We start from the raw sequence: 22,070 nt of genomic DNA, 5'->3' as shown, positions 1-22,070 counted from the left end.
CCTTTTCAGCTTAAATTCAGAGAGATGTTGAAATTAAGCAGTCAAAATGCAAAAGCAAGGGACTGTCATTTGTTTCAACATTTTGATATTTAAAAATTACATATTCTAAGAACATTATTATAGGAATTTGGTGCAAATTTTTAAACCATTCAATGAACGTATAATTATTTATGCCCTGAAAGAAAATCAAACGTCACATAGTTATCATCATATTAATTATTTTTACATAGCTAATGCACAGCACTTGTTTTATTAATAAATTGTTGCACTTGTAGTAATAACTTTGAAATCTACCACACTAACGGTATTAAACTTGAATTTACTAGTTGCACATTTTTCCTAACTATATGGTCATATTTGTTCTGTAGTAGGAATTCCAGGCATAAAACTAATACCAAGTACTGCTTTGATGGTTTCCTAGTTTTTTTCAGCGGTCTCAAATAAGGATGCTATGCCGACTTGTTTTTTCAAAGAGGTTAAATTGTGTAAGCATAATTGTGAACGCAGTTATGCGATTATGAACATGTCATAGCTGATAAATAGTATAAAATCAACTCTCATGGTTTTGTTTGTGATCTTCGTATTTACTAGAACATGTTACGTGGTCTGAGTTCTTCAGTGCTTTATCAAGAAAGTCAAATGCCTCTTTTTGTTTTCCAGGGCTTAGTTATTGAACGGCTTGGACGCAGGCCTCTTCTCATCGGAGGTTTTGGGTTGATGGTTGTCTTCTTCGCGGTACTTACCGTCTCTCTGACTTTGCAGGTAACACTGTGGTCACTTCGTATTTTTACTCTCTCTTTTGCCTGTTTTAAGCACCAGATGCTTGATACCGGTTTGCCTCAGCATTCCTACATAAGTCAATCCTTTTAATCGGTTTGGCGTAAGGATTCAAAGGTCTGTCTTTTGCTTATTTATGAATCTGTTGGTTTCAAAGTACTATGGTTAGCCATAGCAGCTTTTGCATTAAAAAGCCATAGGGGCTTTGTCACATTCAGTCTCCTTAACTCAAAGATTCACACATATCATGAACTATTATGAGGACAATTTTACCCATAGTTGGGTAAATAGTTTACCCATATTCCGTGCTTTTATCTTTGTTTGTAATGAAGTCTTTCTGAGATTTATTTCGTACTTTATATGTCATCCTTATTCTTTTTTCCCAGTAGTGAAAAGTTTCCATGTTTGCTGTTTCTTTCAAGTTACATTTCTGATATTTTTAGTGAAAATACAAAGAGCCTTTGCAGAACGTTTGCACTTACATTCTCAGATGTCATTAGCAGTCAGTTCCCCAGCTATTTCAGATGGTCAGAGGAGAATTATTAAAGCACTCTAAATACTGACCCTGGGTCATTTTCCCTTGTTTAGCTTCCATTTACATAATGATGCAGTTTCTTTCTGTTCCTGAGGCTGTTTGAGAAGTAAAACAGACATCTGAAATGGCATGGGTTTGACTGGTCTTTCACCAGGTTGTTTTCCTGGTGTCGTTGATTCCTGTGTCTAGCTGTTAATCTGACTTTCAAATCTTAGTTTCTTGGTTGAAGTGTCAGTAAGTCATCTGGACTAGCAGATACATGCCAACACCACTGTAAATTTTTATTTGACTTACCTGTGTGTACAGCACGATAAAGCTTTACTTCACATATCCATCATGACAGCTGTAAGACAGCTCTCCAGAAGAGAGATGTTACTGCAAGTTTTGTATCCTAAGTGAAAAATTCTCTTCCAAATCTTCTAAGACTCACCTTGATGCATGAGAACCTTCAGCAATTGTAAATCTCAGAAATTTGAGTGCCTTTCAGTTCTACTTCCTTTCAGAAGTGTCTCAATCAGTTACGTACTAGAGATTAGGTATTGCATTGAACAAATGACCAGGGTACAAATAGGCTTGATGTCAGAGGATTTGTATCTACTCCGTATTTGCACCTTCTCTCTCTCAGAGCTTTTAGAGACCTTGGATCTGCGTTCAGATAAGGACTCCATAATGTGTAATTTTGATAGATCTACAAGTCTGTTGGCTAATGTTAATGTGTGGGAGACCATGTTTTCCACATAATTAAAGGAATAACCCAGACTGGAAGAGAAAAAGCATTGGAAAATTGGGGTCTTTATTTAACACTGAAATAAATAATTACCTGTTTTAGCAAGTATATTTTTACAGTGCCACTCAAGGTGATATTTTGTGATACTACAGTTACACATATCTTAACCAACTTTGCAAAAATAGTAAAATTCTAATAAAAATGTCATTCACACTTTGCTTATGGAAAACAAAACCACTGATGAAGAGAGAAAAGCATGGGATTCCATGGGTTTTTCCCATCTACTAGTATTGTTATCTAACATTCACATACATGATTAAGAAACAGCATCCTGAAAACTCATGAATGAATTCATTCATTGTATTTCAAGTTCCTGTCATTTAGAGGTCTGAATAAAGAAAAATCTACTTAGAAGTAGAAAAAAGAGTGCCTTCTGAGGAAGATAGGCAATTCCATTTACAGTTCCCTTACAGAACTATTTATTGTTTGTTCTCTTTTCCCCTGTACCTGTTTGCACACATGGCCCTCCTTGTCTGCAATATCAGATTATGGCTAAAAATCCCTGGACTATGGCTTTCACATGCTTTGCTAAGTTTCAGATACAACTGTCCTACAGAAAGGCAGGCTGTTGTGTCTAGACTTCAGTCCAGCCTTTAACTGGTGAACGTTGAAGCTCTATGGGCCATCATAGTTGCTCTTTTTAAACATGACTAAAATACCTGAAGAGGATGGAAGTGCTGAATTTGTTCAACAGAAAGAAAAAGTCTTTCCTAGGTTTGCTTGAACTTTAGCACAAGATCAGAGTTGTGACTTCTGTGGTGCAAGAGCTTGTCTACTGTTTCTCTAAAGGGATTCCACAGAGACCAAGACCTTTAACACAAATCATGTAGTAAGGTTCTACAGAAAAACTGTGATTTTTTTAAAGTAATCCTAGACTGAATTCTGAAATAGATAAAGATTTGTGGAAAACACTATTATCTGTGATTTTTTTGATATTGGTGATATGTGCAATATACTTAATGTGAATGTCTTTTATCTACCCAGAAAACAGTGCATTGGCTTCCTTACCTCAGTATATTTTGCATCCTTGCAATCATTGCATCGTTCTGCATTGGACCAGGTATGTCTATACTTTTTCACATTTCTGTGTACATCAAAGCACAGGCATTTTTGCACTCCCAGTATGTTAACAAATCACTTGTAGGGAACTTCGCTTTACCCTTATCTGAAGACCACAAGTAGTCTAAGACAAAAAAATGTGACAGCAACACAAAGTGATAGCAATATTTTTGATAAAAATCCATGTACATATGCATTCCCACTTAGATGTCAGCATAATTGAGAATTAGTGCCTCAATTGCAATCAGTACCAAATTAAAATGTTGGCTATTATTGTAGGATTGCTATGATTTTGTAAATCTATAAAAAACACTCAGACTGGAAGCTGTGTTTATTTACCAATGCTTGTGTTAGCAGTTCAATGCTGGGAGGATGCAAATGGGACACTGGTGGAGGGGGAGGAAGGGGACAGTTATGGTTCCTTTCCTCTCTTCCTTTCCAAAGATAGAGAAGCATTGTGCAAGAGGGTTTACACGTACTCTTTTTGGGAAGATGATGGAAAAAGTAGATGCCCTGATGGTGGAGCTGCTTCTTGCTGGCAGTTTTCTACTGATTGTAGACATTTCAGATCTGCTGCTTTCAGGTAGCTGTTTTTGTAGGTTGTAAAAGTTTACCAGAGCTATTTTCCCAGCCAAGTTTTGATTACTTAGATATGGATACAACTTTATAGACAACCCATTGTTCACAGGTTGTAATTTTCGTATCTCATTGTAGCAAAGAACATGTTTAACATACAACAAGTAATAAAGACAGACCTTTCTCAGAAGTGTAGAATGAAAAGACAAGAGCAACGGTCAAGTCTCAGCAAGTGCGATTCTGACTGGATAGAAGGGAAAAAATTTTATACTGAAAGTGGTTAAGCGCTGGAAGACGTTGCTCATAGAGGCCATGAAATGTCCATCATTGGAGCTACTCAAAACAGCTGGACAGGTTCATGAGCAACTGGCCTTCCTTTGTCCAGAGGCTGAATTCCAGAAGTCCCTTCCAGCCTAATTTATTCTGTGATTCTAATTGCATCATATGTTTGGGAAATGCATTTTAATAGATATGCATAATATGCAAGTACTTGCCTGAGTATAGTATTTCTCTAAACAGTATTGCTCTAGCCTTCAGATACTTGATCAGAATTGGATCCTGCAGTTATCAAATAACGAAATGTTAACAAAAATGATTTGCAGATAGATAAAGAGGATTTTAATCCAAATTCAATTCACGTACAGAATAAGATGTCAAAACAGTGTTTAAATTTTCAACGATTCTCTTACAAACTCTTCTCCACAAAAAGGGGAAAAATCAGCTGCTTTTTAGGAATTTTTTCACAGTTGTTCACTGTAAACCTGAAAGTAAGACTTCTGTTCCCCTGAGTTCTCGTTTTTTTTCATGTCCCATTTATTGCTTCCTTTTCTTTATAAAGAGTTTGACATTAAACATTAATCAACTGTTTGTACATCTTCACCACTGAAGTGATCTAATTAATTGATTGTGGTTTATTTGGGGAAAGAAAGAGTTGCTGATGTTTCATGTGATTCTAATGAAACCTTGCTGTTATTCTGTGGATCCTCTTTTGGAAAAGCTGAAGAAAAGTTGTACTGGTTTAGAGGAAAGTGAAGAGAAAACCAAAATACTCCTTTTCCCCTTGCTTCTGAGAAGATAGTTTGTCACTAATCTCTGTGCATATTCCTTTGCTTATAGTAGCTGGCTGGAAGACAGACAAGTCAAACAGGCTTGACTAGGGTCGTTAATGCACCTAACGTAGGTGGCCTGTGAAGACTGTTCTTCCTCACCTCCAGCTCTTTTTGCAAGGCAAATACTGCAAAATATCTTGCAATCCCTTTATCCTTCTGTAAGGACAAATCTCGGGTTCAGCTAAGTCCCTAGTATTGCTGATGTATGTTTCTTAGACTGAGATTATTTTTTTGAAAGAAGAATTCTGTGGAATGGAACTGCTCTTGCATTTTTATACCTAAGGAAAGTCAAATGTTGACTTGAAACCTCTTGAGAACTTCCTTTCTGGTGTTTTAAGTAGCTCAAACAGTTCACGTGCAGCTACTTGCAACATCTACCTTTGTTTTTCCGAACAACCTCTGCCGAAACACATTGCAGTTTTTTCCATATTACAGACATGTTTCACCAATTTTTAGAACTTGCAGATCAACATGTTCTTACATGTTATATTTTCAGCATATTAAGATTAACCCTCTACATTTCTCCTTCACCTCACCATTCTTCAGAATGAATTCTGGTTTTCTTCATTTAGCTTCTTTCCCTGTACTGATGCTATTCAGGATTTTCCATTGTACTTTGGAGCAAAGTGTCTGCAGATACATGCAAGACCAACAGTTTTTGTTTGATATTACTTACTTGCTTTCTACAGAATTTTTTAAAAACTAAATCTTTTGCATTTTTTGCTGTGCTCATTGCTTTTAAAGCCAAAGAACATTAATACTGTACCAGTAGCTACCTAGTTGGCTTCTCTAACTTTACTGTGTATGTTCAAACATTTTGAATACCTGGCAATAGTGGGAATATTTCAGTAGCATTGAACATTGGCTTGCTTTTTATGAAAATTTTGGTAATTGGCACTCAGCTGTTGAGAAGAAATTGCGAAGAATCACACTGTGATTCCTCTATAATCAATAGCAATATTTTAGCTGACTTTCACTGAAGATAAATCTGACCTCATTGAACTTCTCTGTTCTGTTTAGTGGGGCTTAGGAGATCTGAACTACTTTGCTACCTCTTAGCTGGGAGCAGTTCTCTTTCAGAATATGAGAGCAACTTCCATTATTAGCCATGTTTTAAAATGGATGAATGAGAAGAGAGCATATATATTTTTTATGAATAAAATCTTGCCAAAAAGGGAGACATTCACTTTGCATCCACTGATTTTTGTATCAAGGGACAACTTCAACATTTGAGTGCAAATACTGTGTCAAGTTTCGTCCCTGCCCCCCAGTACAGAAGAGACTTCAGTAAGCTGGGGCAAGTCCATTGGAGAGCCACCAAGTCACAGTTGCCCTGTGAGAAGGGGCTGGGTGAGCTGGACTTGTTCAGCCTGGAGAAGAGACAGCTTTGCTGCACCTAAGAGCAGCCCCAGTACCTATGAGGAGGGTGTTGCAGTGACAGAGCCAGGCTCCTGTTGGTGCTGCGTGGTGGAAGAGAGACAAAAGGCATATGTTGAAACAGGAAAGATGCAGACTGACTTTTTGCTTTTTGCAAAGGAAAAGGAAAAGCTTTTTGCTTATAGACAATCGATCAGGCCACCAAGGATTTTGAGTCCTTAACTACTACACAAAGATCAGTATTGCGTAGTTTGTACTTCTGCTCCTTTGTTTTGAAACTCTGTAGTCCAGTGGAAACTCAGTATTTCTGGATCTTCCTAGATAGGGCAAGTACTTCTCACGAGCAATTATCAATGGATTTAAAGTTGGCTTTGTTTTGTTCAGAAATGTACTGTGACGGTTGCAATAAGATACCTTATATGTGACAGATTCAGCATATACATATATATGTATCATACATATACTAAAGAACTAATTTTTTTCTCAGGGAAGTGTGCGATGCCAGTGGAGTATCATGGTACACAAAAAGATAATTTCTTTTAATGGGAAAGTCACTGCTGAAAAGCAACCTTATCTTTCATTTCCTACTAATGTTAGAGTTTTACCAAGAGCAAGTAAGTAGGAAAGAACATATTTTTGAACATGCCTCCAGTGCAGTGGCTGTAAGAGAGTGTCTAGAGAAAAGTACAAACAGGGCAAGCAGGTGAGACACTTTTGCAGAACCAGTACACCTTTTTTTTCAGGTTAGAGTCTTCCTGAGGCATAGTTTCTTAAGATTTTTGTAGTCTTCCATGGATTTGCTCATTCTCCGTCTGAAGCTGTGCAAAATGTTAGCATCCCCTGTCAAAGAAAACTACATCTACCACCTCTCATAAACACATCCTTTGTTTGTGCTCTGTGTGATGCCCTTTAAGTCTTGCCTTGGAAGAAATGGAACAGCTGATCTCCTTCCTCCCTCTTCAAGTTTCTTGTGATCTTACAGACTTTTACGCTAACACGCCAGATTTTTTCAGACTGAATGGCTATTTCTTATTGCTGCCTTCTTGGTGATATTTTGACACCCTGTCAGGAGGAAAATTTCACACTTCATTATCTAGTATTCTTTGTAGCACTCTGGTAGTTTAATCAGACAGGACTGTAGTTTAGGCATAACTTTCCCACCTTTCTGGTCAGTAACAGGGTTTTTCCCCAGGAAAATGAATGCATATTCTTTATTATTAAGTTGCAGATTTTTAAGGTTTTTAGCCTTTTGTAGAAGTTGTGAGTGTCATTTGTTTGTATTGGTTAAACAGGTACTATTGCCATGGTATTGCTAACACTCAGTATCTTACTTAATTCCTCCTGTAGTTATTTAGAGCATTTCAGCATTCATCAGAGTAAATCCCACATGGTTTTAATGATTCTATAGATAGAGATTTTAATCTAGGATGACTTCAGTTTTATGTTCATTGAGTTACTGGTACTTGGAAGAATTATCCCATCTGAAAATAGTAAATAACAAGAGGAATTGAGCTTATAAAAATATTGCTGTAGCTATCTAGAGCATAAAATTGCCTTTAAAAAATAAAGTATTTTCTGTCTTGTTAGAACATCTGATACTTTCCTGATAGCTTAGATGTTGTGTGGTCTCCCACTTTCTGATAGCATATGGATGAGTCCCATCTGCTCCTTTACAGCTAGGATCAGCTGTTACTATAAACTGTGGGGTTTTTTTATTTGTTTCATTTTTCTGAACTTGGCTTTTCAGCTTGCAGATGTTTTTAGGCATATGGCTAGGGAGTGAAACAGTAATGCTAACAACAGGTACGTTCAGGCATCTGTGTGATTTGGTACTTCATCATTTTTATCAAAAGACAAACAGCAGAAAGCTTTCACTTGCTAAAAATTCAAGGGACCCTTATGTTCAATATAGTCAGTCTATGATCTGAAAAAAATACCCTTCAAAAATTGCTTATTGTTTTACAGATTAGGGAGCCATGCCATTCCAGACAGTTGCTTCATTGTGCCTATTTGGTTATTTATACACAAGTGAAGGTATTTGGTTGCAGAGAAACATACTGCTTTCCAATGTTACTTTTGATTATAGGAACATGTTAGTAAATAATTTCACAGTTTTCACTTCAAGCAAAATGAAGAAGCTTCATGGAAATGTTTTTCTTGGTCACACATTTGACCTGAAATAAATGTAGGATACGTTTCAACTGAAGAATTGTCATCCGGCAAAGAGTAAATAGAAAGGACTGAGGGGGTTGGTTCTGACTGCTAAGGAGACAACAAGCAAAAAACCAAAATCATTAGAGAAAGCAAATAAAAGAAAAATAGTAAAAGAACATTTTCAGTATCTCAATAAAGCATTTGTGCTGTTCAGGTTAGGCATCATGAGCAAATGCATTGATTTGGAATGCCTTTACTGAATGCCTAAATAGTGTCCAGCTCCTTGGAAATTTGCATAGTGATAGATGGGCATTCCCATGGGAAATGTCTTCCTTCTTTAACTTTGTCTTAGATATTATTTAAGGAAGAAGGAAAAACTAAAAGCAGTTATCCCCACTTTGCAATTAAACCTTTGTGGCTGCCTCTCTGTGGACACTGACCACTGGCATGTTGAACTGTGCTTGCAGAATCAATGTCTCTTTCTGGAAAACCACACTAAAATCTGACTTAAACAGAAAAAGTGTAGGTTCTGCTTATTTTTATCTGTTTACTTGGAATTCCCAGTTCACCCATTGTACCTTTGCAACAGTTGCCATGCAAACAAATGATTTTTGATTTCGCTGAGTGAATTGAAAAATATTTATATGTATATGTGTGCATTGGGTGATTTGAGATACATTTTATAAACCTGCTGGAGATTGGCCCCTTTTATCTACCAGCCAACTAGTTTAAAAAAAACCAGAACAAAGCAGAAAAACAACAACAAAAACAAAGACCCAGAAAGTGTGCAATCCAGTTTCCTTATTTGCCTGCAGGGATGTGACCCCACCTGTCAGGGAGTCTGTCATGTATTTTGGGATGAGGGGCTTGCAGTCTTTGTTTGTGATGCTTTTCCAATTTGTATAAAACAATTAAATGTTCATTCTCTGAACCAGAGAATGGCTTTTCTGCCATGTGTCAAGAGGTTCACCCCAGATGGTGGAACATGTGAGGAAAAAGAACAATCAACTGATTAATTGGGGATTACAGCAATGTTGGCATGGACTTCCAGATAAACCTTCCAATAGAAATAAGTGTGACAAAAATCAGCCAGACCTTGAGAACTTTGGAAACTTGGCATAAAGCATTTCCATGCATTATCTTTGTATGAAGAGATTTATTGATATTTCTTCCTTAAAAGAATATTCTGTTTAAGTGTAACACCTTCTATCCAGTTTTGATAAATGGAGAAGGCAATACTGCAGAGAAGGGAAAGGAAACCCTGGTGGGGGAGGTTAGGTATGATGCCTGTCTTTAAATGAAAGAGTGTGAGGAGGTGGCCTGTTTTAATAATATACCCGGCTTTGAAGTAATCCTTCCTTTATCATCTTCCTTCAGAAACTGAAAAAGTATTGTCTCTTTCAAATTAAAGGGAGCACTGGACTTACTTTACCATTGGGAATAAATACAAATAACCCGAGACCCTGTTGTTGCAGTAAGATCTGTAGAAGGTGTTTGTGTAGCACAAAGTGTGTTGCCCTTCAACCACTGTAGCTGGGAGGGAGGTCAGCCACACGTTTGCACAGGCAGGCATGCAGTAACGTTCCTTCTTCCATCAGATATTCCCCAGGAGTTCTTTGGAGTCCTCTGGAAGGAAAAAAGTCAGCTTTTATTAAAACAATCAGTAACACTAGGGGAAGTTCCAGAAATCTGAGGAGTTGCTTTTATATCCATTGCCTGATCATGTTAACTCAAGCCATCTTTGTGCTGGACATTTGTGTTATTTTGGTGGCACTTCAAGTTTGAGATTAGTGATTTCATTGAAATCTCACTTCCTCTTTCACATTTTCCCTATTTCTAGTAATAGGACATGTATAGCTGCATGTAATTGGAGAGAAACAGGGGCTTAGAAACTCAGGAACGGGGTGAGTATTTAAGGATGTCTGAAAATGCCAGTTAGCTAAGAGAGAATATATGAATGATATCTGGAAGTATCACATGGAAAGACTTCTCCATAGTTGTTTATATTTTATCTAAGTAATATGAAAGATTGTTTTATATTAACACTCTATGCATATTCTTTTACACATTTTCTTAGAGACCTAATGCATCATGCTGTCATGCATTGTCTCTCTGTATGGTAATGTGAAAAATATTCATTGTGTTGTCGTGTGTCATGTCATCATTTTTGTTATGATGACTGTAGAGCTGAATGTTGGAGCACAAAACTGCTCATGCAGCAGTTAGCACAGGAAGGCTGCAAAGAAGGGCTACTGTGAAGGTGAAGAGAATAGATTTTTATATGAAAAGGTACAGAATAACTTTATAGTGACTATCAAAGACTGAGAATATGATTTCTGTTTCTAAATACATGGGAAAATAACACTGAGAAGGGAGAATAAACTGAAGGCAAATGTTGCTGCAGAAAATAACAAAAACCCAAACTTAAGTGCTAGCTAGCCATGAATAAATTTAGAATAGAAATTGGAAGAAAACTCATAGCCACTAGAGGAGCTGAGTTCTGTATCAGCTTCTCAGTGGAAACAGTGAAAGGAGAAACTAAACAAATGTGTTTTATAAATTAAATACTGCCTGAAACAGCTGAAGATTGGATTTGAACCAGATGATCCAATCTGATCCTGGGTTCCATCTCACTTAAGATGCTTGATCCTCTGAGTAAAGTCTTTCTTTGCTTCTATTTGTCAAAAAGCCCATGTCTGTGAAGATGAGCATGTTCTCAGAGGGGATTTTCTAGCTGGTCATTACATAGAGCATGCAGCCCCTGACTTAATTTACATCAATAGCTGCTATTTTTAAATCAGTGGTGCTATACTGAGAAAAAAGCAGGAGTTTGGTTAATCCTTACACAGCGGCTTCAGGGCATCTTGACTTTATAATCTTACGCTGTGTAACATCTTAGAAGTAGTTATTCCAGTCCTAAATCCTGTAGGTATTTCTGTGGATGAATAGCACTTCCCTTCAGAAGTCCTGCTGACTTCAGTGGAGTTTCTGTAAGTCTGAGTTTAGTGTGAATAGGCTCAAACATGAATCTGTGGGATTTTGCTTCAGTTTCTACTCAGTTCCTATTCAGTATGCATAAAGATGCCAAAATCAGATCAGTGGTATGTTTCCAGTCACGCTCTTATCACAGAAAAGGGAAATCAGTAAAATTTGCACTCTAATGGAATTTGTGGTAGTGAGATCTTCATTTTTTTGACTGTTGCTTTTTATAGCAATTCCATTTTCAGACACAGCTAAGGAACATCGACAAACCAGACCATTTCAGAAAAATGTTTCGCTTTTTGTCTCTGAGAGTTTTGTCTTATAATTGAGTTTTATAATACTTGTCATGATTTATGGAATGTGAGTGAAGTCTCCTAGCACAGCTGAATACGGATATAGTAGAAACATGATAATGGTATATTCAGCATTTGTTAAATTGACATTATGAAGTAAACAAGGGAAAGATCAGAGGAAATCATTGCTGTGCCCTGAGGTGTATCAAAGATATTTTGGTATTTAAAGTTTAAATCAGTCTGTGCTCTTACTCTGAATGCCAATGTGCAGCTGTATTGACAGCAGAGCAGTTGTGATAAAAGGGTCACTTTGAAAGTCATGAGGTTTGTTCAGTCTGAAATGCCATCCAGGAAGAGAAAAAAAAATCTTGTCTTGGATGTGAAGCACAAACAAAGGTGTGATAGCACACATGTAGACATAAAAGTACTGAAATGAAAGGCAGCATCAGTATTATTGCCTGAAATAGGCATTTACAGAAGCTTTGTGTGATGTTGGTTTAGCTTCTCCACTTAGAGTGGGATGTAAGAATTTCTAACGCTCGTGACTTCCCACAGGTATTCTTTTAGTCCACTTTGAGAAAGAGTTTGGAGCTTGCTTGAGTGGGATAAAACTTCTCTTTGTACTAGAAAAGTGTATGATGTTAAAAAGAAATGAATAAACCCGTGTTGCTGTATGTTCAATTAAAAAGTGGTAGATTTGAAAGTTGAGGTTAATTTTCAAAACAACTTTTATTCTGTAAATTAGAAGCCGTTACAATCTTTTCAGCAGATAAGCCTCCTTTGATAATGTCAAATAGTTCCTGCATCAGATACAGAGAGTATTAGTGCAGAAATAACCTTTAGTTTTCCTGCCTGTTTAAGAAGAGGTTTGGTTTGATAGTTGTAAGGCTTTTGTGGGCACAACAGTAGATTTAAAATGTGCTGCACTGAAAGAAGTTAAATATTCCAAATGTGAGTTAGAATTCAGTTCAGGAACTCATAATAACCCAGAGATATATAATTATTATGCAGTAGGGACCAGTCTCAGTGGATGATTTGCTGAGGGATCTCTAGCCCCATCCCCTGCCCTGTTGTGCCACTCCATTGCTGCAGATGGCCACCCATCCCACACAAGTAGCCTTAGGGTTGGCATTTTAAGCTGCCAGCCATCACGGGCTGCCATATTAATGCCATTGCTTTAATTTATGTGGGCTGTGAAGCACAGCAGCAGGAGATCGGATTTACCTTTCCTTTTCTGGTTTTCTCTAGCAACGGAAAAAGCTCCTGCCTACACTTGGAGGGAGGAGTATTTGCAACTACTTCTACTAAGTCAAGGAAATGAAAGGCTGGGAAGTTTAAGGGCTCCACATGAGAATTTCTCTTTTGGTTGCCTTTCAGTGAACAACCTGAGGCTTTGAACTGTTAAGAAATAAAACTAGAATTGCTTTCAATCTGGCTGCATCTTCATTGAATTTTGGGGGGGGGAGAAAGATAACATGCCCCTTTAATATATTAAATACAGTGTCATTCAACATATACTTTGTGATTAATACCTGTTTTATGTTTTATTTGAATGCTTCTGTCTTTGAAGAGCAGCATAGAGTAAACATGTAGCTTTTTAACAGTTCCATTACAGAAGTGATACCAATTCTTTATAATTAGTGGAAGTTCTAAAGAAAAAATGAACCCCTAGTATTTGAAAGGTAACTGTATCTGTTGAATAACAGCATTGCTGGAGATGACACATAGAGTTCTTAGCAGCAGGAAAACTTGCGAATTTTATCCCTTTAACCACAGATTTTACAAATTATCTTAATTGAAGCTTTCAAAATGTGAATGCTTTGACACTTGAGAGCACTCCTCTTACCTGAACTCGCATGTTTTCCTGAAGGATTATTAATTACTTGCTGATGGCTCGCAACTCCAACACTTAAGAAATGTACTGATGTACCGCTAGAAAAATGCACCCATGTGTTTTAGAGCTTCATGTAACTGTGAAAAATTGATTTATTCAAAAGCTGTGTGACTTAAGTACATTGTTCAGATTAATGGGGACTGGATATAGAAAGCCTAATAGAAAAATATACTGTTTCTTCTGTGAATTAGTATAAAATATTTATACTTACAAAAGTGCAAACAAATATATAGAACAGTAGATGTAGCACTAATGGATGTAAGACAATAAAAATATTTTATTTTCCTTGTGCCCTGGCGCAATACACAGCAAAGTTCTAAATTCATCTCATCTATTTTTGGTTAAGCTCCACGGATAGCATTTAAATGCAAATGTTTACTAGTTTTATGTTGCAATGAAAGTTGCTCTAGGGTCTAGACAGTGTTTCTTGATAGCCTACTACATAGAAAGCTAAATAAACAGCAGTAAGAGACTTTCAGGGGAAAAAATAGGCGAGAAAAACAATTGCATGAACAAGGGTAGTCTGATGGTGTCAATTTGACCAAGTAAGCAGTTGTTTCCTTTCAATCTCCAGCTGTTATCTGTCCTACTCCAGAAACTTCACTTTTTTGGTAACAGTTCTGGTTTTGGCGACTTAATTCTGGATTTCATCAGCAAGAAGGTTTATATCTTTCATTGCAGCAACGCTATTACTGTCTTTCTTCAAGCTGGTACTTCTAGTCAAAGGGCATCTTCTGATTCTCTCTTAATTTTCCTTTCTGTTTGGTAGCAATCAGATACTGCTATTTGCTATATCTATTTTGGTTATCTGCCACAGTAAGGAAAATAAAATTTTGTCCTGCATTCATTAGTTCTGCATCTACTGTTCTCCATACCCTGTCTACCATCCTGGAGCTGCAGCCAAATTCTTTAATTACTGGCATTTGAGGCCCTGTGTCCTAAAGACTTCAACAGTTACCAGAAATCATAAACAGTGAAGACATGGTCTGTTACCCATCTTAAACAGGAGGAGGAGGACAGGGAGAGACTCTTCTGTCCCAGCTTCTCTGAAAATTTGGTCCACTATTTTTACTCTTGGGGTCCTTCAGGATGAATGCAGCTATACAATGACATCATTGTGCACTGCTACTATGATTAACTTGTTTGTTAAGATATTTCATGAGGAAAGCCTGACATGCCACACTGAGTTTTCAAGACTATTTTAGCTTACATAGGTTTACAACCAGCAGCATTTTGTGCTAATGGGCTGTCAACCTGAATTCCCGACAGGGAAATCATGTCTGGTGACTTTATATTTCTTTCAGTAGATTATTGTAGAAATAATAAGCCTAGACTAGATAGAGGTTGGGTTTTTTTCTGTTTTCAGTCCTGTCATAGTCATGTGACTATATGAATATTTCATTTACCTAGGACTGAACACAGTTGCGAGTCTTTAATTCAGGTATTTCCATGATATTGCCATCTGTATAGTGGATGAAAATGTAAGGGACACTTCTGTTCTTTTATTAAAGTAAAAACTCTCTCATCATCGAGATCATTGTTTTCAGTAATGTAATATTAACAGAAGTGATGTTAATCAGTCTCTGATCATCATTGTTAGTGAGAAAAATTATAAAATTAATTATATCATAAAGACTCTTAGTCACAGCTCAGTAAAGAAATTTTTTCTTCACATTCAAATAGAAGAACAGAAAGTCAGGCTGTAATTAGGGTTCTGATATGATAAAGTGAGTTTGAAAATATAGCAGAAATGTTTAAAAGAATATTTGCATGTAGTTAAAAGTTGAGTGTATTTTTTAATAGTATTTTATTCTTTAGTAGTTATGCAGAATTATAATGGTGAAGCAAAAAGAAATATTGCTAAGTACTACAATAGAGATTCAATATTGATATTCAGGTTTTACATAAAAAAAAAACAAAACAAACAAAAAAAAAAAAAAAAACAAAAAAACAAAAAAACCAAGCTGTCATGGTTTGAGCCCAGAGGGCAACTGAATGCCACCAAGCTGTTCGCTCACCCCTTCCCCCCCAGCACTGGGAAGGAGAAAAATGAATCAAAAGGCTGAGGAATCAAGATAAGGACAGGAGGGGTGGCTCATCCGTTATGGTCACAGGCAAAAGACAGGGTCGTTAGGGGAAGAAAAAGGACATCAATTCAAAACACTAAACAACAACACTTAATAGTCAGAATGGGACAGTGAGAATCGTTACCATATCTTAAAAAACACCTCCCCCCACCTCTCCTTCTTCCCAGGCTCAGTTTTGTTACCGATATCTCTACCTCCTCAACCCCAGCGGCGCAGGGGATGGGGCGTGCAGTCAGTTTGCTGTTTCTTCTTCCAAGAGAGGCGGAAGCACTCCCCTACTCCACGTGGCATCCCTCTCAGGGGAGTCAGTCGTCCACAAACTTTCCATCATGAGTCCTCCCCACAAGATGCATTCTTCTTAAGATGCTCTGGCTTGGGTCACTCCCTCATGTTGCAGTCCCCCCAGTGCCAAACTACAACAGCAGGGGCTGAAGGTCCCAGGGGTCCTCCACAGGCCACAGGCACATCTCTGCTCCTCTGGTCACCTCCATGGGTGACAGGGAGGGCGGCCCTGCCATCTCACCATGGGATACAGGGGGGCTCTCTCTGCTCGGGCACACCTCCCCTTTCCTCCTCCTTCCAGTGATCTCGGTGTTCACATAGGTGTCCCTGTAACTCCTCCTCACAAGTCGTCCACCCCCTCTCAGATTCCCCTTCTTAAATATGTTATCACAGAGGCACAGCCACCATTGCTAATTGGCCCAGCCTCAGCCAGAGATGGGTCTGACTTGGAGCTGGGGGAGCTTTTGAGAAGCGTCTCACAGGGAGCCACCACTGTAGCCCCCTCTCCTGCTACCAGAAACCCACCACACAAACCCAGCACAAAAGCCAACACACAAAAAAATCGAACAACAACAGTAGCAAAAAAAAATAATCACAAAGTACCCCACCAGATTGAAAGTGTTACCAAAACATCAGAAAAAAAGATGCATTGGATTTGTACAGCAGTTGGCTGAATGACCTATGTCTGGACTGCTGGTTTCTATTACAATAAAAAAAGCAAAAAAGGAAAAGCTGTTAAAGAGTGAAGATACTATTCAGGCTTCCAGGAAACAGCTGTATTTAAAAGGAGTTATTATAACTTGTGTAAAGCACGGTATCTTAAAAGTACTGAAATTATTGGGGTTCATCAGTTATGTAGTAAGTATTTTGCATTCATTAAACAAATTTTCAGAGAAAAATTAGTAAACAACTGCTCATGAAACTCTGCTTGAGAGCACTGCCTTATGGAACTAAAAATTGTAGGAAAATGCACTAATTATTATTCAAGAGGGGGAGAATTTCACTGAAGGAAGAAATTATCGGGTGGTTCAGATAAGGGTATTCTTACATCTTTTGCATTATAAATTTATATGGAATATCTGCTTTAGAAATAGTTGCCTAAATGGATGTAGAAAGAATACTGTGTGGTTTCCTCATTAGCTAACAGCCTTGTTGTTGTTTGTCAACCATGTTAGTGTAAATTACCTGAGAACTAAGAATTAGAATTTTAACTAATGATGTTACAACAGAGTATGTCAGTATTTTCGTTCTGCACCATTGCTGAGTTTGTTTATTTACCCTGAATGATATGGGTTACCTTGCACCAACAAATTTTAGAATACCTCTAGAACTGGCTTTCTGTATGCCGTTGGAGTGACAGATTTTGTGGGTGCTAAACCAAAGGCCAGTTAATCAGGGCAGAAAACCTTTCTACACAATACTGTACTAAAAACTAGCCTGTTAATAGCTATAGGTACTAATTATATTATTGGGTTTTGCCAGGTTTTGTATTATTTATGTTTTCTGATTTGGTGTTAGTTTGTACTTTTGGTTTGCCATAAACTGACTTAGCTTTTAATGTTCCTTATTCAAGTGGCCTTTAATCTAAGGCGGAAAATTCCATGCCTTTAAAATGGTACAAATTAATGTGGTTAATGAACTGTGCTATTTTATACAAGCAAAGTGCCTGTTTTGCTTAATTCTGTGGTAGATGAGATCAGCCATTCTCCTATGGAGAAGAGCTGGAAACAGACAGCAGTCTGTAGCATGAAGCTGTGACTCAGTAGACCCCTATCGTGTTCTGCTCCCAGTTCTCTCAACGGGATTATCTGGGTAATACAGCCATCATACCTGACTATGTAATGTTTGGTGGGGTATTATTCTATCAAATATGATGTACAGGTTCAAATAACCTGACAGGTTACAGAACACCTCTTTAAAGACTGAGATATGTATTTTGCAAAATTCTTATTCTATCTGTAGACCCATAGAGATGAAAGAAACTCAGTAGTTGCATTGCATCCCTCACTGGAAGTAGTCCTGCAGTATATTTTCCCATGGGGTTTGGTGGTTATTTTGGGGGGAGGTGTTGGTTGGTTGGGGTTTTTTGTTTGGTTTGGGTTTTTTTAATATAGTGTAGGTCTGGGTAGAAACTAAAAGCCTTTTGCTCTCTCAATGAAGAATATTGAGTTGTTTTTCCAGCAGTTTTCTTTCATGATCTTCCATTGCTTCTCTCCCACATCTTCCCTCTAGAGTTGTCTTTGCCCCTTGAATTGCAAATATTGAAGCCTTTCATTGAGACGGTACTTTATCTCCCAACCCTATTAGGTATATCAGTCTTCTCTACGTGCCTTGCCTTGAAGTCTAAAGCTGTTTTACTTGATCTTGTCTAGAGCTGCACAGACTTTTTTTTTTTTCCAAAAACAGAACGTTGTTCCAAAGTACTTGTCTGTTTTCTCAAAACATCTCACTTTGAAGACTCCTTCTCTTGAAGCATGGAGTTGGAAAGTCTGGGAACTCTTGCCCTAATCAGGGCTCTCAGGATTTCCAGACTTCCTCCTGTATGGGCAGAATTTGGAGTTCTGAGTTGTGCAGGAGGCCCCTAGGCTGCGTGGCCACCAGTGGTCTCCCTGGTGGGGCTGGCAACCCTACGGCTGGCCATGGAGCCTCTGCCTGAACACACAGAGTTTTGTCTTGAGTGTGTATAGAAAGATGAGCTGCGGGCTCAGGGAGTGACTTCTTAGGGTACAAAGTTTCCATTGCCTTTAGAGGCAACTTGCCAATGTAATATATCTCTCTGATTTGTATTAGACATTTATTCTTTTAACAGTCTCATTTCATAAATCATATATATAGCCATGACTTCAACTCCCAGTTAAGTACTCGATAAAATAGAATAAGGCCTTCCTTTTTCATGTTTCTGTATTCAGATTTTTGTACTGAACTGAGTAACTTCTGCTAAGCAGTATTTATTTGTAGCTGCTCACTGAACAAAACAGTAAATATGTGTACTTCATTTTTCATAAGACAACACGTTAATACTTGTGCAAATTTAAATATATATTTGAAAATCTATAGCATGTATACCAAGAATTTTATTTCTGTTCTAGTATTCCAGTTTCATGCACAAAAGACTATTGGGTTGAGATTCTGGATGTTTACCAGCAGTTGACAGTGATTCTAAGTGTAACTGGATTAATTACAGAGGGAAATTAATAAAATACACAGATGTAGAAGTAGTATTGCATGTCTAATTGTGTCACGTGGTCTAGTTTCATTACACAGCCCATTGATACACAAGTCCTGCAATAAATGATCTGTAGTTTCCAATAGGTGTAGCATGCTAACAGCTATAACAGTCTTTCTTTAATGGCACTGCAGTATGTGAAGAGCTTCTTCCGTTATGTTTACTGCAATGCTGAAAAGAACAAAGTATTAGAAATAAATCACTATAATTATTGTAGTCAATGCATTACCTCTTTAAATTCATGTTCAGAAGCTACCTTGCTGAAAAACTGCTACAGGAAATCCTAATATATGTTTTTGTTTTTATGATCAGAGCTGAAATAAAGCTGTTTCACTGAAAATTGTGTGGGAAGCCTTCCAGGGGAAATGCTAATGCCAGGTTCATCCCCCATGAGAAAGAACATCAGCTAGTTTTTTGGTGAAATGATTTCACCCACATTCAAACACATATTAAAGTTGCAAAACCCATGACAAAATGTTTAAAGACTGTTTCAAAAAATACAGTGGTTTGGTTGGGTTGCTTTTGGCTGTGGTTTCCAAACATCCATGTTTGAATGCAGGCCAGTATGGACCCATCTGACCTAGTGATCATAGGACCTTGCAAGGAGACTGACTCTGAAAGGAATGGTCGGTGAGATGCCATAATATTGTGATCTGATCTCTGCAGCCCAGATCCAACAGACCTAGTCAAGGAATGCGACAGCTTCCTTCAACCCCATGCACCCAGATTTCTATCTCAAAGAAACCAAGTTCCAGGAAAGAAGGGGTCCTTGAGCACACCTCTGACATCTTAAAATGTCTGAGGGTGCACTCCTCGGGCTATAGGTTCAGCTGATGTCAGGTGCCTTCACTGTTTGTGTCTTAAGGCTTTATGTTTTTCCTTTGGCTTGTCCAGATTTCTTTTTCACTTCACTCAGTTGTGTAAGTGTGTTCTTTACAGTGGTATCGCTATTGGTAGGCAACCTAGGAAGGTCGAGACTTTGCTCTTCCACACATACAGTGATATACAGCAGTGACCTGGCTTCATTTGGTTTCTCATGTTTCTAGACCTGGTCTGTCTTTCGGATAACTCACCTATTGCTTTTCAGGTTCCTTGATTCCTCCATATAATTTTTAAGTCATCCCTCTACGGAAACTGACTTTTTCTGTTTTGTGATGCTATAGAGATGCTTGTCTATGCTACAAGGAAGTCTAGAGGTCTGTCTGTACCACCTTCCCCATTCCTCTACAGAACATTTGAAAGCTCAGAGGAGCTGCTAATTTCTTTTTTTTTTTTAGACTTCACAAAATACTATTTTTATGATCACTAGATTAATTGATTAATTAAGAGCTTTTTTTGGCAAGTGTGACTAATAATAAATTTTAGTGATAATTAACATGTATCTAGAAATTACATTTGAATTTCAAGGAACCTTTTTCCAGGATAGTGTCTGTGCATTTTTATTTCCATAACATTTATGCTTTCTGATGTGTTTCTGTCCTTTTGTACTTTTTTTTTTTCTTTTTTTTGCCTCTGGCTTTTTTCCCTCTCTTGTACAATGTGTATTTTCCCAAATGGGTCTCAAACAGCATTTTGTATTATACTGACAAGAACAGCAACACCTCTGTAGATTGTCCTACAGCAAAGGCATGACAGAATAAATGATCATAAATAAATCATCTTAGATGATTTCTGTGTTTCCAGTCCTTCAGTTCCTCTCTCCAATGGGCAAGTGCTCTGGCAAACCACTGCCTTGCATGGCATTTGAGACCTAAAACAGATGCTGACAGAACAGATGTGATTTTTCTTTTGCCTGCTATATCTTAGGATTGAATCCAAATCCCAAGTGTATGAAAGAATAGGCACTGGAAGCCACCAAGGATTGATAGACCACATGTTGCTCAAATTTCCTTAAGTTATGCATGATCAGCTGCTTATTCTAAGTGTTCAAAGTGCTATTGGGAGAGGTCACTTTTTCAGTCACAGAATTCAGATACTACATATGGCTTGTAGAAAAACACTAAGCTGCAGTTGGATGGCCTAAACTCTCCATATCTCAGTTTCCTGTATAAAGTAGGAGTAAATAAGTTTATTTGCTCTATACTTTTTTTGGTGTAATTTATACTGGCAGTCTTTGGGACCGAAAGTTCAGTTGAAGCCTTTGCTACCACTGTAGATATGTTCTTACAAAGTCACATTAGCTGGTGATGGAGAGTGATGCCTACTAATGTATATAGCTGTTTGCTGCATCACATTGCCTTTCTTTTATGCACACATTCATGGTCTCTTCATTTGAAAGATCTGGAATGGAGGAATATCTGATGCCATGTGTCATCTCTATATCCTGTTACGTGTTTACAAGTTCCTATCTCATACCACGCATAGGACAGCTTCTGGTGCTGTTGAATACAAAGGGCTACATGACAGTGCATCGCTATAAAGCACTTGAAGATGTGCTCACAACTGCCCAAGAGTAAGGGTAGTGCAAAAGATAAGCACATAGATCAAGCAGAGACATACAAGGAGAAGATCTGGTGGATGGATAAGTCTTTGGTGGTGTTTTTATATTAATTGATACATATTTTGGAAGTCAGGATTGTTATAGAGGTTTTTGAAAGGAAGTGTGTCTATTAGTGTATGTTTGATTGTTCACACTAACTTGTTAAAATGCTTAAAATAGAGAAAGGGCTTACGTAGTATGTGTGTACATGGATCTTGCCTACAAAGCTAAGTGGTGAGGCAGATAATACTGGCACACATGAAGACTTAGAGGTAGAAATTGGTAGCACCTGACTGATGTTACTAGGTTTACAGTTCTCCAAACTGGTGAAATAATTCTGCAAGTAGATGCATGTCTAATGTGCAACATTAACTGAAATATGTAACCAATCAGCAAATGCAATCCATGTTTTATTCTATAAAAATAGAAATATTTATATTGAAATATCCTATT

At 37.7% G+C, this 22,070-nt stretch overlaps 1 protein-coding gene across 3 annotated transcripts in view; it reads left to right on the top strand.

Annotated features, from left to right (window-relative positions):
• The window catches only part of SLC2A9 (solute carrier family 2 member 9), a 108,595-nt gene that overhangs the window by 62,524 nt on the left and 24,001 nt on the right, over positions 1-22,070 (top strand). For all 3 annotated transcript variants that reach the window (XM_074865772.1, XM_074865775.1, XM_074865773.1), the window contains exons 9-10: positions 661-762; positions 3,084-3,159. In XM_074865772.1, the coding sequence (XP_074721873.1) occupies positions 661-762; positions 3,084-3,159 (178 nt within the window). The remainder of the gene's footprint in view (positions 1-660; positions 763-3,083; positions 3,160-22,070) is intronic.

This window comes from Strix uralensis, chromosome 4 (assembly GCF_047716275.1).
Source record: "Strix uralensis isolate ZFMK-TIS-50842 chromosome 4, bStrUra1, whole genome shotgun sequence".
NCBI classification, from domain to species: Eukaryota; Metazoa; Chordata; class Aves; order Strigiformes; family Strigidae; genus Strix; species Strix uralensis.
Note: the sequence above shows the minus strand (reverse complement) of the source record. Positions and strands in the feature narration are given on the sequence as shown.